This window comes from Thermobia domestica, chromosome 12 (assembly GCF_964235325.1).
Source record: "Thermobia domestica chromosome 12, izTheDome1.hap1.1, whole genome shotgun sequence".
Lineage (NCBI taxonomy): Eukaryota > Metazoa > Arthropoda > Insecta > Zygentoma > Lepismatidae > Thermobia > Thermobia domestica.
This window is the reverse complement of record NC_137465.1, coordinates 162037507-162056506: the sequence shown is the minus strand read 5'-3', so window position 1 is coordinate 162056506 and position 19000 is coordinate 162037507. Positions and strand designations below refer to the sequence as shown.

The 19000-nt window shown below is 34.2% G+C and overlaps 1 protein-coding gene across 1 annotated transcript in view; it reads right to left on the bottom strand.

Annotated features, from left to right (window-relative positions):
• Positions 1 to 19000, bottom strand: part of LOC145666801 (lipid droplet-regulating VLDL assembly factor AUP1-like) — a 71293-nt gene that overhangs the window by 12048 nt on the left and 40245 nt on the right. Inside the window, exons 7-8 of the mRNA XM_081734364.1 lie at positions 18457 to 18616; positions 2943 to 3199 (exon numbers count right to left, since the gene is read on the bottom strand). Of these exons, the coding sequence (XP_081590490.1) occupies positions 2943 to 3199; positions 18457 to 18616 (417 nt within the window). The remainder of the gene's footprint in view (positions 1 to 2942; positions 3200 to 18456; positions 18617 to 19000) is intronic.

Below are 19000 nucleotides of genomic sequence, written 5' to 3'. Positions count from 1 at the left end.
CACGATTATTTGTTCAAACTGCACCACTAAAATGTGTTTATCGTTTGAAATCTAATGTAATTTTCCTGTTGCCAGGTATACTTTCCTTGCTGACGTTATCAATTCTTCGCAATAAATCACCAAGTTGTATAATTATTCACACTGATATTTCTAGAGATTCCAAAACCATGCTGGCTGTAGATTCGTAACTTATATTGTACCTAACAGCATCATACTTACTGTTCCTTAATTCCAATATTCTAATGAATTGTTGCACACAATTCAAAATTTCTGAGATATTCGGAGGTACTGTTATTTTACAAATGTATTATTACTATGAACCTAGCAATAGCGAAATTACATTCGACTTCAAACGACAAGCACATTTTAGTATTGCCGTTTGAACACACACACTTTTTTTTTCACACATTTAGTGTGGAATTGAAATAGTTTAATAAGAAGCTGGATTAAGTAAAATCCGCACGAGTCTCCAAATAGGATTAAATAAAATCCTATTTGAAACTATATTCACCCGGATGTTCGCAGCAGTTTCGGAGAATAAAATGTAGGATGATTCTGAAGAGGAACAAAATACTTAATTTTAAGACAAATCAGTTTCATTTTGTGTTTGCAAACACTACATAAAATACGATGAAATCGTTAATGTTTTATTTTTATATTTTGCAGAACAAATATAATTTATATTTGGCAATAAAATAGAAAGAGAATAAAACAGAATATTTGGTAATAACTTTATAAGATTGAGATCTGTACGAGGCTAAATTATGAAAATCAATACGAACCGATGTTTCATAATGTGTAAGTCCGAAAGAGATCGAAATTTGCTTTTATTATTTTATCCGAATTCGTCCGCAACTTGACCGGATATTTTTCACTTTTATTTAGGAATGCTGGGAATTTGTCATATTACCTTTTAATTACGTTCTACCTACGAACTGCTTTAATATATTAAAACTGAATTCACTAACTTTACAGTCCATGAAGGGCTACTTCCGACCATGGTTATTAGGTGGGTAATGTGTGGTTAACACATCAGTTCACTACTATAACGCTCGGACCAAATTGCTTTTAATTTCTTTAGATGTAACTGGACATGAATGTGTGCATAGGCAAAACAAGTTGGATCAACGACTGATTTTCTGACATGTTACCCATTCCGGCCGCCATATTGGATTCAACTTTTGTTTTTTCAAATGGAAATAGGTGCAAGAGATACATCAAATTCATGTACAACTTCCTCGGAAATTCATTAGTGTAGTGAATTTTATCGTAGCTTGTCCCGTTTGGAAGGTATTGCATGCTAAATCCCTCCAGGCACTTCGTGAATAGAAATTGCAGAGTAATATTAGTTACGTTTACATTTCTGATGTTGACAATCAAAACAATTTCTAACTGGAAAAAAACAAACTCTTTACAACATTCGTGTCATAATCTTATTACATATCTGTGAGTAATTGTTATTACTTTCATGTTACTATAACAAGGAAGTATTGTAGTATGATCAAAATGCCTAATGTAAATCCAGATACGAGCAGATTTTGGGTGAAGACCTACCATTTCCGTATTGACATCTGTGTGTGTTTGTATGTATGTACGTACGTTCAGTGAATATTTCGTCAACGATAAATTACGTAAAAGATTACATAATACACACGGGATCCTGTACAACTTTCTATTTGATTCAATATTCGTGAAGTGCCTGACATTTAACATTCAATGCCTTGCAAATGGTACAAGCTACGGTAAAACAATACACCAATGAATTTCTGAGAAAAGTATACATGGATTTGATGTATCACTATTCTTATTCGAAAAACCGAAAGTTGAATCCAATGTCGTCAGAAGTTGGTAACATGTGTCAAAGAAGCAGTACTTGATCCAATTTGTTTTGCATATGCCCACATTAATATCCAGTTACATCTAAAGAAACTAAAAGCAATTTTGTGTCCAAGTGTTATAGTAGTGTATGATTGAATTCCAGATGTACGAAGGTCTATTAATATACAGATTACCGGTATGGGTCGCTAAAATTAGTACAATACACATTGGACTGCGGAGAACTTTGCGCTTGAATCAATTTTACACGAATGAGAAGAAACTTCGAAAATGTACCTTGTAAGGGAGATGGATGATTAAGGCAAGTGAATGATGATGAAAGAATTAGTGGAATGAGGCTGATGGAGGAAACGGGAGTACCCTGTTAAGCCCACGGACACGATGTTGTCCACTACAAACTCACTTGGCTGGGGATCGAATAAGGGATCCCAGGCATCAGAGATAAGCGCTCTACCATTGAGCAACCGTGCCCCCCCCCACTAATCCGCCCCCGATAATCACTATTATCTATTGCAAAAACCAGAATTTAAAAATTTGCTTTCTTTCAAGTTCCCATATGAAGTAACGACGATGTTAAGCATTAAGATGTAAACGGATTGGCTTCATTAACAAACTCGGTTGAGACAATCCCTCTAGCTATTTAGTGCAAAGAAACAGAATTTAAAACGTTGCTTTTATTTAAGAGTTATCGTGTAGACTTATTAATAGTATGACTCTAATAGCGAACTCGGTCGCGATAATCGTTCTAGACTTACCGTATACAGCAGCTGACATAGTACGTATCCATATTACACTCTAACAGGTCCATTACCGTGAACCTTAAAGCAAACGAGGACAATTGGTAACTAATGCTGCATGATGACAAACAAGTCTCTTTTTAAACCTCAAATATTTAAGTAGTATTTGAGGAAAACAGAATTTCTGCTCTTCAGTGCTAGACAATATCAATACATCTTTCAAGAATTTCTATGAACAAACAGAAAGAAATAAAGCGATTTGTATCTACAGTTGCATGCAACCTAATATCTAATAAAATAAAATTAAAAATTGGATTTCTAATACGACTATTCTCCTAAGGATATTACATATTTGTACTTTTTCCTTACATTACGTGGCTTGCTGGTTTGTCCTTCTGAACTACCACTACTACTACTACTTTTGCTGGCAGGTGACTGTTCACACGGGAGTTGCGACGATGATGGTTGTGATGGAGACGAGGAAGTTGCTGAGCAAAAGCTGCTGCTAGTCGATGATTGGGAAGTCGAAGGTGTACTTGCAGCTTGAATTGCATCTACTTCTGGAACGTATGGAACAAGACCTTCCAGGATGTTGGAGATAGTTATGTCAACGTTTTTGGTTCTTGCTGAAAAAAGAAAGTGGTATTTTAATTCTAGCTTAGGTAAACAAGTCCGCGATGAACTGCTAAAGCCTGATAACATTTTAATTTTAAATATTTTCTTTAAAAATTAATTTTAAAACAAAAAGATGTAAAAAATGAAAATTAAATACACATTTTAAGTATATCTTACAACTGCACATTAGACTTTTAAATGATAAGCAGTTCTAAATAGTTAAGAAGTTAATTATATGATTGGTGGGGTCCCTTAGCACTGTAATAATATTAGTAGCTATTAAAACAATTGCATACGTACATATATACATTTTTTAAAAGATAGAACCGGAAATTCACGAAATGCATCATTCATTAATATACGTTGAACATTGTTCACATTACTAATTTAGAAAATGTAATTATTTTAACATAGCTCGTATCACTAATCACTCGTATCACTTTACTTTAATAAATATTGGAGAAAGATAAAAGATAAATAAATAAATAAAAATTTGCTGAACTGATGTTACGGTCACAGAGAAAAACCCAGTTTTAATTTCATTCGGCTTTCCGAATTCAGTGACATTTAGACCCTAAACTGTTCTTATGAATGTACTTCAAAGAACTGTGGAATAATCTGAAATAAAGTCACAAACTAAGAAAACAACTAATTTTGTCTTCAACCATATTCCTGAACGATACGAATTCAATGTATTGGTTTGATGGTAAAGTTTCTCCCGTTTTTGTGACAAAACTTTAAGAAATAGTTTAAAAAAAAAGTTCAATCAATAAAGTAAGTGCTGTTTTGTTCGATGACCTTTCTCCATCTATCCAGTAACTGAATAATCTCGCGCTCACAGAAGTTGTAAAGTTTCTAACAAAAGAACAGATCTAGGTAATCTTCAAGTCTTCTTAGGAAGCAAAGTTGTTGTTACCATTTGAGTTGTTTTGAAGCCACCGAAATAAATGCTACACACACGTTTGGTAGGGTACAGTGTACAACGATATTGTATATCTGTGCGATAAATTACTTCCATTTTCTTGTAGTTATTTTGGGCAACGGCGCTTAAAAGTGCACAATTTGTTGATAAGAGGAAGAAGAAGAAAAATGTAGTATATATGTTGATTTTATATAGATAATTATATAATGAGATTGAAAAGAAGATAGTTTTTTGTCTGTCGTTGCTATAGCAACAGAACAATATATATATATATATTCATAATAATAATAAGAATAAAAGGTTAATGGTGTCTAATATTTAATGTGCTTGATTTTCCAGGAATTTAATTTACAATTTCAGGTAACAATAAGGGTGTTTAAGCGTGATGACTTTAGTGATTCGAACTGTGGACATATGTAACGCCAAGATAGGTCAAAAAGAAATATAATAACTTTACATAATAAATGGTGTTTGCCACCCGGAAGCTTGAGATTTGTTTGAAGAAAAGTAAACAGTCTCAAACGACGTCGACACGGAGTATATTTTGTTAAGAAGTAAAAAGAACATTTATCGTAACATTAAAATGGATATATCCAGAGTCAGAGGTATTAATGATGAAATTGGTGATATTGAAACACCAGGATCGGATATATCAACAAGTGTAGCTGACCTTATAAAACAGTTAGACCAATCTTTCTCGCAGCAAATGCAACAAATGGACACTACTTTCAGCAAATAGATGCTAAATTTGAACAAATTACACAGGCTATGACTCAACGAATGGATAATAAATTAGATCAAATAACACAGCATATTAATACTAAATTTACAATTGTACAAAGTGCAGTAGATGCGATTGAGACGCAAGTTAGTGAACATAGTAACCAGATTAAAATATTACAGGAGGAAACACACACTATAAAGGAAAAGATCACCTCCCTAAAAGTTAATCCTGATTTAATCAACAATAGGGACCATTTACCCAATGAGCCTCGACTATCAACAGAAGAAAGTGGTACACCGGAAAGTTCTTCAGAGAAAGATGAAAGTGCCTGTAGCGTTGGGAAGGAAAAGAGACCTCGTTCAATACATCACAGAAAAGCCAGATGTGTAAGATCTAATTCTTATAGTAATAACTATCATTTCAGATTCAGTGAAATACAGTCTTTAACAAAATTTAGTGGACGGTCAGAAGATATACCTGCTAACATATTTTTAGAAAAATTCGAAGAGGAATGTGACTTAATCGGTATAGGCAAAACTAAGTTTATCAAAATTTAACCGCATGTTTTACTACCACCTTGCTCTGTTTGGTTCAAAGCAATCAGGGGTAGTTTACGAAATTACTTAGATTTTAAGAACGCTTTGCTTTCTAATTTTAAGAACGATTTCATGTTGGCAAATCGAGATGCCATGGTTCGAAATAGACGGTTTGATCCCAAAATTGACAAGAATTTAACTAATTTTGTGATTTCTGTATGCAATGAATTGAAACTAATTAATCCGTACCAACAAGAATCACGAATTATAGCGTCGATCCGGATACTATTACCTTTTAGGTTGCAACAAATACTGATTTCTGCACAATGCATTAATTTTAGTTATTTGATTATGATAGTGCAAAATTTTGAAAACCAATCCATGGTGCAAAGTAATAATAATAGAAATCAAGCCAATCCTAATCGAAATCAAGCTAGTTATGTACCTGTTCGAAACATCAATGTCAGGGAAGAAAGTGATCTTACTGTGAGAAGTAATGATAGATTCAATTATACCGGTAATAGAACCGAAACCAATTTTACCGGTTATAGAACCGAATCCAATTGTAGGAGACACAGGAACAATAATCGTAACACATTTTGGAATCAAGCGAGCAATAAGTTTAATTATCCTCGAAACAGATTTCGTAATAGGTTCATAGGTGGCAGAAATGCTCAAAACAGAAATCAAAGTACTGTTGAAATACATAATAGGCAGAACTGTATACAAGATTGTGGCATACAATGCAACTTAAGCTAAAGGTGTGGAGTCCGTCAAAAACATATTCAATTCATTTTTGTTTTATTTCACTTTAAGTATTGTCATGATTTCATTTGTTTACAAGAAAATAGTTCTAACAAATTGAAAAAAAATGTATTATGGAAAATATTCGTTTGAATCATCCTAGATATATTAGTACTTTGTTTGAATTTTATACAGATAATATAAATAATGTTCTTAATGTAAATGAATACGAATATTGCTTATCAAAGTTATACTAACTACGCCTTAATAAATAACACGTTATATTATATTCTAACCCATATAAACTTTGCTGATTCTTAATATGATAATGTCTTTATTTGTATCACTCCTGAATATGATATTGTTTAATTTGTGTTTCGTTTTATTTTGAGTATTGTTATGATTTCTTTATAATTCACTTCACTTATCAATATTGTGCTTTTCAATTCTTTTATAATCATCTTGATTATGCCCAAGTGGAAGAAATAAGTTGTGTAATATGTCAATGTACTTTTGTTTAATGATTTAATGAGCTCCAATGACATTGAACTAAAGAATATACCTTAGGACCTGAATAATTAAACAAGCTGGTCGTATTTTTGAATAAGTCCTCTTCGACGATAATTTATAGAATTAAAATATCATTGTTTACTAAATAAATGTAATATTATTGTTCAGAGAAAATGAAATTAATATATACATTGTAATATATATATACGAGGGCTATTCGAAAAGTAAGATAACCATGTATATGACATATGTAACGGTCCAGGATTCATTCTTAAATTGTAATCAATTCAAGAAGTCCGAGTCGGGAGCCATATATCAGGGTTGGCAAAAAACATGGTTTTTATTGAATTTTTTTTTTTTTTTTGGTTTAAACCAGTTTTTTGGTTTAAATAATTTCCTCTATGTATTCATATCATATATGGACAGAAATAAATTTGTTTCGCCTTGGTTATATTATGCAACAACCGGGTTATGCTGGAAGGGGTCACACAAGCTTAAAAGCGGAATCCAAACCGCTTCTCGACTTACATTCGAGAGAAATTGTCCTCCATTTGAACTCGGAACCAGGACTACTTGGCCACAAATGCGATACGTCTGCCGACTCACTCACGAAGGAATCCTGATAAACATACGTTGTACTGATCTTTACGTAGGCCTACTTGATAATATAATTGTCAAGAGTCATTTCAGAAGGACAAAAAGATCAGGGTGGCCACTCATTTGGAATTTCAAAATTCCCTGACTTTTCCAGAAATTTTCCCGGTTTTCCAGAAAATTTCTAGAGAAATCTAAAATTGGTATATCATTGTTTTTCAAAGCTTAAACGGAAGCTACAAGTGAAATGCAATGTGGACTAGAGGATCATTATTAAAAAAAAAAATCACAAAAAACACTAGCGAAGATAAATAATCTAATTTTAATCACTTACTTGCCTAATTTTCAATTCTCCTGTGTGTTTCCACTCCACTGTAACCAACTGTTGCACAGAACGAGAAGAGGAATGTCTATCCCTATCGCTTTCCAATCCTAAGCTTAATACTTGTTACAAAAGTACACACACTTACAGTCCACTACTAAAACACAAATTACTGGAACGAACACTACTTTACTGAAATGTTTTAAAACCTCAAATCACAGACTTGCAGTTCACTAAAATCAAACTGAAGTTAAGACCACATCCACTTAAATGTTTTAAGACCTCAAACCAATAATCTCATCATCAATTGCAGACAGTTTCTCCTTGACATCATTCAACCACTTCATTTTCTTCGCCTCGAGTTCAATAACTTTATCCTTAATGGCATTTCTCTTCTTCTGTTTCTTCTCTTCCTCTTCTTGATTCCTCAGAGACTCAACATATACTCCATGAGCATTGCGGGCAGCATGGACAACCCTCTTTGTAATTGGAAACTTATCAATACCACCCACAGCTGAAATTTTATCATGTACCTGACTGAGTGCAATTAGACTCAACTCGCTTTGATTTTCAATTAAACATTCTTTGTTGATTGAAAATCCCCTCTCCACACTAGCATTTCCATGAGATAAAATGAGGAGAAATTTCACAAAATCAGTCATATGTATTGAGCATGCGCCTAAATGTAGCATCTCCATCCAATGTTCATCTAATCTCTTACTTTTCCTGTTATAAGTCCTCATTGCTTTCAATACAAGAGGATTTTTAGCAAAAACTTTGAATTCACCTTGGATTTCATCAGTTAATGTTCCTGAAATCCAATTCTTGGATACTACAATTTCTAGGCAATCGGACAATCTCTTTGCAGCTACAGTGTCATCCATAACAAACACACTTGGATCCAGGAAAGAAATTGCTCTTGTCAGGTTGAATTTTAGAGGTGACCTGTCCATTATTTTCAGTATGAATTTCTGACATCCTGCGCGACAGTCTTGTCGAAATTCAAGAGTCTGTCTATCCGATACGGTATTGGCTTTTCGTACAGCATCCTTTGATGTGTACCCAATGTTTACAAACTTGGCTGGCTTTAAGTTTTCGCTATTATTGAAATCAATCTTAACCAATGGCCGGCCTTCCAAAACACTATCTTTCACAAAACGACCTGCAACAGACAATACTATGGCCTGGAGCGAGTTGTAAAGGAAAGGAGCTAATGGAGCTTCTCCCTCAAATTCACGCAGGAAAGGTTCAACAGTTTTTGCTAATGTTGTGAAAAAGCCAAGTTTTGCACCAAGAAGGTTTTCATTTGTGAAATGTCTTACAGTATCAAAGCTTTTGCACTGTGGTACTTTCTTCTCATCAACAGCCCACTGTACGTATTTCTTTACGTTCGGTAATATTTCCATCGCTTTTGGTAATATTTCCATCGCTGCTGGTTTTGTCTTACAAGCAGTGGCGTGCGGTGGTTATGCAACCGGGGAACAGGTCGACATAGATAAGAAATATTGTGTAACAAAACAACGGAACTGAAGTAAATGAGCACTAATAAAATGTGCTTTTAAGAAATCAGAAAATTTTGTTTGTAGCTGATTTTTTTTTAGAACAGTAGTACATGCAGTAGCGGAATTGGGTGTAAAAACTAAGGGGAGGGGAATTTTTTTTTTTTTTTGCTCAGATCGCGCCTTTCAGTTTCGGCACCTGAAAGTTTAACCGAAACAGGGCTATCATCATTGCAATCTTCTTTGCTTTATTATTTTTCATCATTCATTTGGTTTTCAATTTGGACAAGGGAGGACAGGGACGAGGGATGGAAAAATGGACGAAACCACAACACTAAGAAACAACAAAATAAAATTTAGACAAAATCAACAAAGAAAGAAAAAAAAAGATATTTTTTTTTATATATAAACTCCTAACTACCTAATATTTGTTCATCTTCTAATTTTCCTATTCTATTCTATTCTCGACTCAAGTTTAGCTTACTCTAGTCTTCAATTGTTTCATCCTCGTTCCTTTTATCATACTTAGCCTTTCTCGTATGTTTATCATCATCTTCATAGGTCTAGGTTTCACCTGTATGATAGGCTTTCCACCTAGTTTTTATGATCATCTTCCTCATTGAGTCAGGTTTCTCCTGTATGATTAGCTTTCCACCTATATAATATCCTTTCCACCTATTTTTGTACTATCATCATCTTCATTAGATTTAGATTTCACCTGTGATGGCCTTCCACCTGTATGATAGGCTTTCCACCTATATAATAACCTTCCACCTATTTTTTGTATCATCTTCATTGGATTTAGGTTTCACCTGTATGATAGGCTTTCCACCTATTTTATTTTTTGACATTTTTTTAAATTTAGGTTTCCTCCTGTGTGATTTTTTTTTTTAAATAAATTTTCACTACATTCTTCTAATAGAGGATGATAATATTTGCACCACTGAACTCAGCATCATTATTGTACACTTACATTTAAATATTGCACGCTTAAATAAGCACTACACACTCCTGTGTGTGAAAACACAACTTTTCCGTAATAAAAACAACATACCACTATCACCACACTGCACACTACAACACCCATTCACTTTTCTGCGATCACGCAAACTTTGATTTCCTTATTGATCCTAAGTCGTGTTAGTCATTTCAGTTTTCCACAATTGACTTCTATGGTTCTGGTCCTCAGTGCAACGGTTTGAGGTCCAGGACCCACTCGGAGCACTTAGTGCAGGCCCTGGTCAGTTGTGTCCTGCCGCCGTGAGCGCTGGGACCGGTGTTGACACCTACACGAACAAGGTTCTAGGTGGACACTGTATGACATTTACCGAGTAATTGGCTTTTGTTGTGCATAGGATCTTTAGTGTATGTTATGTATATGCTATTTTTGCTTTGTTTTGAAGTTTACCCTATTTCCCACCACCTATTTCCGTGCACACCCGCTCAACACATCCGGAGTTCCAATCCGGCTGGATGCCGGGGATGCGTCGAGCGCACATTCACACTATTCTTCCGGGACACGCGGAAATCCAGCGTTCCTGGAGCAAAAACTCCGGTCCTGGAAGATTCTCATTTGCACTCGGACACATTCATTTTCATTCCTTAGTGTTTTCTTTTACATTTTGTTTATTCCTGTATCACATTTCCAAAAAGTCTTTCTCTTATTCTTGTTGCCTTTTATATAATTGTTTTCTTAGATCAGAATATTCCTTTGCTATTCTACTTAATATTTTGTAGTCCTCTTCCTTAGCTAAGACTTCCCCTGTTTCTTTTGTTCTGATGTCATCTCTTCCCTGTAATTGATCTTCCAAGAGGGGACACCATAGAATATGGTGTTCCGGCGTGCCTAGTTCTTGGCATTGGCATCTGGAATGTTCTTTCAAACCCATTCTGTACAGGTATTGTTCATATGGCCCGTGTCCTGAGAGATAATGTATCAGTCCTGGGTTGGGGTCAAAGTGCTGCCATTTGAGACGAATATCAATTTTTGGTATTATATTATACAATCTACGTGAGACATTGGTTTCTTGCCAATTTTTGTTCCAAATTTTTATTAGTTCGTTTTCTATATCTTCGACCGTTTTACTTTGAGTGCTTAGTAATTCTTGTACTTTCCCCATGTTTGATTTTTTTAACCAATAAATTGCAGCTCTTTTCCTGATAATTAAACTTAATGGTTTGACTCCTAACAAAACATTTAACGTAATAAGCGGTGTCGTACTGAATGCTCCACTTAATCTTATTAATAAATTCCTTTGAGGTCTATCGACATTTTGTTTTAAGGTATTATTTTCCAACAATCTGTGGGCCCACACGCTTGAAGCATATGCCATTGTTGCACTTAATAAAGTTTCTTGATATAATTTAATTATTTTCCTTGGTAGTTTGTACGTGGTATTTGCTATCGATATTAGCTTGTTTGCAACTTTATGACCCCTGTCTACTATATATCTTATATGTGGCCCAAAATTTAGTTTTTCGTCAATGTGTATACCCAAGTATTTGAATTCTGCTTCCCTTTTTATCGTATTAGTTCCTAATTTGATTGTTGGATTCCTACGCAGTTGTGTACCGAACAACATATACTTTGTTTTCTTCGCAGATAGCCTTAGCTTACTTTTGTTACTCCAATTTTGTAAGATATTAATGACTAATTCTGCTTTAATTTCTAATTCTCTTCGTGAATTAGCTGAGATGATAATTGCAATGTCGTCAGCAAAAGCCACTACTCGGTCTATTTCTTCTTTACTATTTAGAATTTCCAGACAGGGCTGCAATTCTATGTCCCACAACAACGGTCCCAAGATCGATCCTTGGGGGCATCCTTTCTCTGTCTTAACTACAATATTCCCTTTTTCACCTTTAATTAATATTTTTCTATCTGTAAAGTAATTCTTAATAATGTTTAATAAATACTCCGGTACATTTATTTTGATGAGATTTTGAATTAATGAAGGAATCCAAAGATTGTCAAACGCGCCTTCGATATCCACAAATAATGCCAACGCGTATTTATTTACTGAACAGCTTCTTCTAATTTGTTCTACAAAGGTGTTGAGAGCATCTTCTGTCGATTTGCCGGGCCTAAAGCCAAATTGTAGTTTATCATTTTCAATGTTCCTAACATTATTAATTCTACTAGCTATTACTTTTTCAAAAATTTTCGCTATGTTTCTGAGTAGACAGATAGGACGGTACGAACTTACATCGGTTGGGTCTTTATCTTGTCCTTTTAACAATATTATTAATTTAGCTTCTTTCCAAATGGTTGGGAATTCCTGTTTTCTGAGTAAAAAATTAAACAGTCTTGTAAAGTATGGAATCCAAATACTTTTCTTATTTTTGTAAATTTCATTTTTTATGCCATCCAAGCCTGGAGCTTTTCCTGTTTTTAGTTTTCTTATAATTTCTTCTACTTCGGTATTTGTTATCTCCTGAATATCGTGTAAGACTTCTACGGGTTGAATGTTCTCAAATTCTCTTCTTATTTTGCGTTGATTTTCATTTTCATTATCTTGTAAGTCCCTTGGAAAAAATTTGCTAGATAGTTTCTGTATGGTTTCTTCCCAAGTTTGGGTGTAAGAACCGTCATTATTTTTTATAGTTGATAATGTCGTTGGGTTTATTTTTTGCATTATTAGTTTATATGGTAGGCCCCATGGATCCAGTTCTATGTTTTTTCTTAGAAATCTCTCCCAGCTTCTTTTCTTAGATTCAAGCAATTCTTCAGTATATTCTTGTTTCGCAGTTCTATATATGATTAATCTTCTCTGTTTGATTATTGGCGATAAAGCTGATTGATAACTTTTTCTTTTAGCTTTTAGAATTTTCTTTAGGCGCTCTAATTTAGGAGTCCAGAATTCGCTGTGTTCAGGTTTTGGATTACATTTTGGTGTCGATTCCTGTAAAGCTAGCCTAGTGGCTTTTTCGATTTGTAAAGCAAGTCCATTCACATTTTCTGAATCTTCTATCTGAGGTAAGATAAGCTTTTTCTCGAACAATTCCCAGTCTGTTTTCTGAATGTTTGTTGTCTCATTATGGGCTTCTATTTCGCCTATTTTCAAATCAAAAGATATTACTTCATGGTCACTTATAGTTATTCTGTCGTGGACTGTCCAATTACTTATCGTATTTTCTAAGCCCAGAGTACATAACGTAACATCTATGAACGATTCCCCTCTGGGGCCCACAAATGTTGGTTTATTTCCCCTGTTTAGTAGTAATAATCCATTTTGCTGTATAAAATCTTCAACGGCCTCACCTCTTATATCTGTGGTAGGTGAACCCCAGGCAGTGGATTTAGCGTTTACATCTGCCGATAAAATAAACTTTTTGTTAGGATGTTTCCAGATTAAGTCTTGTAGTTTTTGTAAAAATACTTGAGTTTCTATGCTATATTGAAAATAAGAATTTATGAGCCAGAAGCTAACATGTCCATATGAAATTTCTATACAAACGTTCCAATCGTCACAGTGTTGTGATATTTTTAGGATTTCGAGATCTCTATTCATGATAGCAATGACAGCCTTTGGCTCATCTCCTCCATAAATAATTCTTGCAGTCGCTGGGAAAGCTGCCAATTTGTTCTTTATTAAGTAAGGTTCTTGAATCATTAGTATGTCTATATTATTTATTTCTGCGTATCTTCTTAGTTCCATCGTTGCAATTTTTGATCTATGGGCGTTATTTTGCAAAAATCTTAAGGTTTTGGATGTTTTATGCATATTTGGTGTGTACCATTGCTTCCGTTCCCGTTTTACTAAAATCAAAGTATAATCTACCGTGGGCGTTTACCATTTGTTTGTATACGTTATCAATGTTCCAGTATATTCCTCTTCTTTCAAATGCCTCATCAATCAAATCAATTAATTCCCAACCATTTGCAGGTAGATCATATATTCTGAGCTCCATTCTGTCTACTTCTTCCAGTACAGGATATGTAATGGTTCTTCCTTTTTCGTGTAAATCTCTGATAATCTGTCTAAATGCTACTGTTAGAATTTGTTTATCCTCTAGTTTGGCCAATTTATATTTATGTTCCATTCTTTCGTACAGAGGTCGGGGCTCAGTTATTATTAAATGTAATGGCCTCAGGGAGGGGAATGCCATTACTTCAAATTGGTGGTCAAAAGGTCAAATATCTGTAAAAAGCATAGCCAATTAATCGTGTGTCGCAAAAAGTACTGCCGCCACTGAGTACAAATGCATGTGGAATCCACACAGTTTTTGATTCCACATAGAAATACACGCATTAACCAAAATTCCACACATTTTGTGGAATTCGACACACATTCGGAACTCTTCCGGCAGAAATACTCAACTACCGTTCAGCCGTTATATTAATCATGTGACTACCAAAACGGGATGCAGGGGCGCAGCGTGTCCCGATAACAAGTGTGTGAATTACAAAATGGTCCCGATTTCGCTCCAGCTCAATTCATGGGCAGTACTAAATGATAAAAGAATATGAAGAAAGTATGCGCAGCCCAAACCAGCAGAGCTAGACAAACGAAACCTGGAACGAAGGAGAGATCTGGGGGCGAAGCCCCAGCGACCAAAGCTATTTTGTATATAAATAAACCGGCTAAATGGTTAGGAATACAGGATAACGTAAATTTTCCCCCGAGTAAAAATTCCCGGTTTTTCATCAAAATTCCCTGACTTTTCCAGAATTAAAAATTTCCCTGACTTTTCCCGGTTTTCCAGGTGAGTGGCCACCCTGAAGATAAACAGTTGCAGAAGTGAAACCATTATACAGAATTACATATGGACAATTTCAAAGTACTACAGAGTACAAAAGAACTAATTTAGTCCAAGTTAGTTAACAACGACTTTTATTAGTCTAAGTTAAAGAAATACAACGACTTCATTTGCGTATCAGTAAGAAAAGTGAATAAAGATACGAATTATTTGAGTCCACTTTGGCTCTGACCCATTTATACATAAACAGATACCAAAGATACTTCTGATTTCACTAAATGCCTCTCGTGGGGTTTGTATGACCCCCACACACCCACACACAAAGTACGGCATTTAGATGTATTTTATTAATAGTAAACATAACTGAAACGAAACAATATTTAGAATATTTTTGATTGCAGTCACGTAACAATAACAAACTATTAAAAAAATCACAAAACAAATATTCATAAACTTATAAAAAAAATACAAAAGCTGCTTTTGTAGTATAATCTTTTTGAGTAATGAATGGGGGATATAGGTCTGAATATAAAACGAATAATATACGGGAGTGAAACGTGATAACACACAAAAGTGTGTTCATCAAGATTTTACAAACACTTACACTTTTAAAAACTTTTTTTTTTTTTTTTTTTTTTTTTTTTTTAAGCAGCCAGCCCTGCCATATACACAACGATATTGCATATCTGTGCGATAAATTACTTCCATTTTCTTGTAGTTATTTTGGGCAACAGCACTTAAAAGTGCACAATTTGTTGATAAGAGGAAGAAGAAGAAAAATGTAGAATATATATATATATATATATATATATATATATATATATATATATATATATATATATATATATATATATATATATGTGTGTGTTGATTTTATATAGGTAATTATGTAATGTGAGTTATTGAAAAGAAGATAGGTTTTTGTCTGTCGTTGCTATAGCAACAGAACAATATATATTCATAATAAGAAGAAGAATTAAAGGTTAATTGTGTCTAATATTTAATGTGCTTGATTTTCCAGGAATTTAATTTACAATTTCAGGTAAGAATAAGGGTGTTTAAGCGTGTTGACTTTAGTGATTCGAACTGTGGACATATGTAACGCCAAGATAGGTAAGAAATATAATAACGTTACAAGTGGGTGTACCGAAACATCCCAGTCAAGTTGTAACAGTTTGTATCGGATCGTCAAAGACACATGTGGTCAAGCAATCGTGGCGGAACCAACACCCTTTCTTTTGACTAACACAGGGAGCTTTTGGTCGATTACTCGCTTTAATTTACTTAATTGTGAACAGTACTTCTCAGAATTAAAGATCTGGTTTTCAGGTAATATCTCACAATAACGATTCCTTTCCAGTCCCACCAAATGCATAGCATAACCTTCTTCGGATGTAATCTGGCTTTTGGACTGGTTAACTGGCTTCCTCGAGCTTAGCCATCTCTTACGTCTAGCATTGTTATGCGTAATTCATTTTTCATTAGCTGTAACCACCCGCTTTAAAAATGAATCGATTTCGTCCTATTTCAATACAGAATCGTAAGCAGATTCGGAACTGTTGCATTTATTTGCTATCAATATTATGCATATTATACAGCTTGTTTCTGTAAATCAGAATTGCACCTTTCTATTTAATTTCAGTTGTCTTCAATTTTGCATCTTCTAAATAGCGTTACTGTAAATTGTACCTATACTTTTCTCCCAGTTACTTGTCTTAATGTTATCAAGCAGTTATCCTAATGTTATTCATATTTTTGATGTATTAGAAGAAAAGGGAATACTATAATTTAAATCGTCTTTTATATATATATATATAAGAAAACTAACAAAAAGTCTACTCGTTGAATTAAGATTCTGGTTCATATATCGTAAGAGAAACAAGTAGTTTAATCAAAACCGTTACCAAAACAGAAATTGTGTGATATACATTTTTGTGTATGTGTGTGTGTGTGTGTGTGTGATAAATTATTAAATTATAACTATTATAAGAGAAGAACGATGCATAACTAAATTCATGAACATGTCTTGTTGACTCGAAATTCACAATATATTTCATAATGCCAATGAATTTTAGAGCTGAAATGTAAAAACTAATTCAAAGCAATGCACAATTTTAAAACAACATGCGTAAATATATATTTCGTTTACAGGCTCAGGTTTAGTTTGTGCAGGCTACTATGTATCAGATACTAATAGTAGATCGAAGTGTCACGAGTACATTATTATTATTATTATTATTTGTTTGTTTATTTGAGTTTAACGTCCCACGATAATACACTGACCTTAAGGGAGACTGTGATGAAGACGGATGATAATTTGTGGAATGAAGGAAATGGGACGAAACGCGAGAATCCATGCAAACAGTATTTATTCACCACAATGTTCATATGGCGGGGGATGGAATCGAATCAGGGATTCCACGCGCCACAGATGAGAGTTCTATCATTGAGCCACCCGGCCCCAAGTACACGTTACGAACAAGTTCAAATAGACCTGAAGAGTAACTGAAATTCTTATCGGAAGACCAATACTTCTTAAGGAATATCGTACTGCATATTATTAGATGAAATATAAATCGGAAATCCCACGCGCGCTTCTAGCACGACCCCACCATCACCCTCAACTTGCTCGAACTGAGCTGTTCCCACCTGGCTGCCAGGTTTTGTTAACCTGGCTGCCAGGTGGAACGCTCTGATTGGCTGAGGGTAATTGTTAACGTGATATCAAATTCTTTAAGTGAGTACTTAACAGGGTTATCAAAAATCATGTTTAAAACACACACACACAAAAATAAGTTTTTTGTTTGTTTAAATATATTTGCTTCATTTATTTCGATTATACATGGATAGAGAGTTTGTTTGACCTTAACATGCTTATGTAATACGGGGATTATGTAGAACGGGACGTAGCTTAAAGTGGGATCCAAACTACTAATCGGTTTGCACTCGAGAGAAACTGTCCTCCACCTGGATTCCTATTGACTCATCCACGGAGAACACTTAACAGAAATATGTCGTGCTGATCTTGTATGATCGTGGGTATTTTAGAAGTCACTTCAGAAAGATAGACAACTGAACAAGTCAAATCACTGTTTAGATTTGCCATTAATATTTCAGAGGAAAATCAAACAAGGAACGATAAGAATGAATGTTAAAAACAACTTGTTCGTAACGAAATATAGAAATATATTCTGTTACAATACATGAGTATAAACTTAACTCATAACCAGTACTCTGTCAGCATTACAAATCAAATTATTAGCTTAGTATTCTTAACACATCTTCCCAAACTGATATTATCTAAAATACCACTATAATTACAAATAAAACGCAATGAGCACATGTTGATTATGAGAATGTGACTAAACTCTTTTAAATGTTCCTTTAAAGTAAATTTATTCGGTTATAATTTCAGTAGATCTCTGTCACCTTCATGCGACAGTGGTAGCACACTGAATGCTTTCTTCACCTCAAATATATTGTATAATCGGATATTTTGTTCCAAAGGAGCACTTAGAAGAGATAAGTCACACTTCCATAAAATATCATAAACCACCTCACAGTATATTATTATTATTATTATTATTTAAAAAAAAATTCCAATGCATTAGCTCAGAAGGTGACTGCAGCACAAAGCAGACGAAAATTTAACATGTTGGTTTTTCATTGAACCCTTTTTTGTAAGTAAGATTCTCTTTTGAATTGCTGAGCACTTACCCAAATCTCTGAGCACGACATCTCGAGGTACATATGGAAGCACTTCATTTACTTGTTTTGCCATCCGCAGCAACTCTGGGCTTGGCTGCTGATGTGAACCTGGAGATCTTACTATGACAGGCTGCTTCTGCTCCATATAGTATCTCTTCATATACTCAGCCTAGGAGAAAATAATAATTATTTATTTATTGCAAAACACAACAGGTTGAACAATTCAATTACTTAGTCTGTAACATACACAGTACATAAGTACTTAAACGGTTATATACAAAATTCTCTATAGACTTCTTTCAAGTGGGCACCACTTTTATCAGCCAGAATGTTTTACGGACCACCTTCTCTTTGAAAGGAATTTTAAAAAAGCATACACCAGTATACTATTCTAAAACCAGTATTAATTAAAATTCCCTTAATTTTATATCGATAATAACAAAAGAAGACATTTTAAGAATTCATCTATATTTGCTATTAAAATTTATATAATTCTGACTTAATTGAATTGCATAATCTATTATTTAACATTTTGAGTGCTAATTCCGTATTT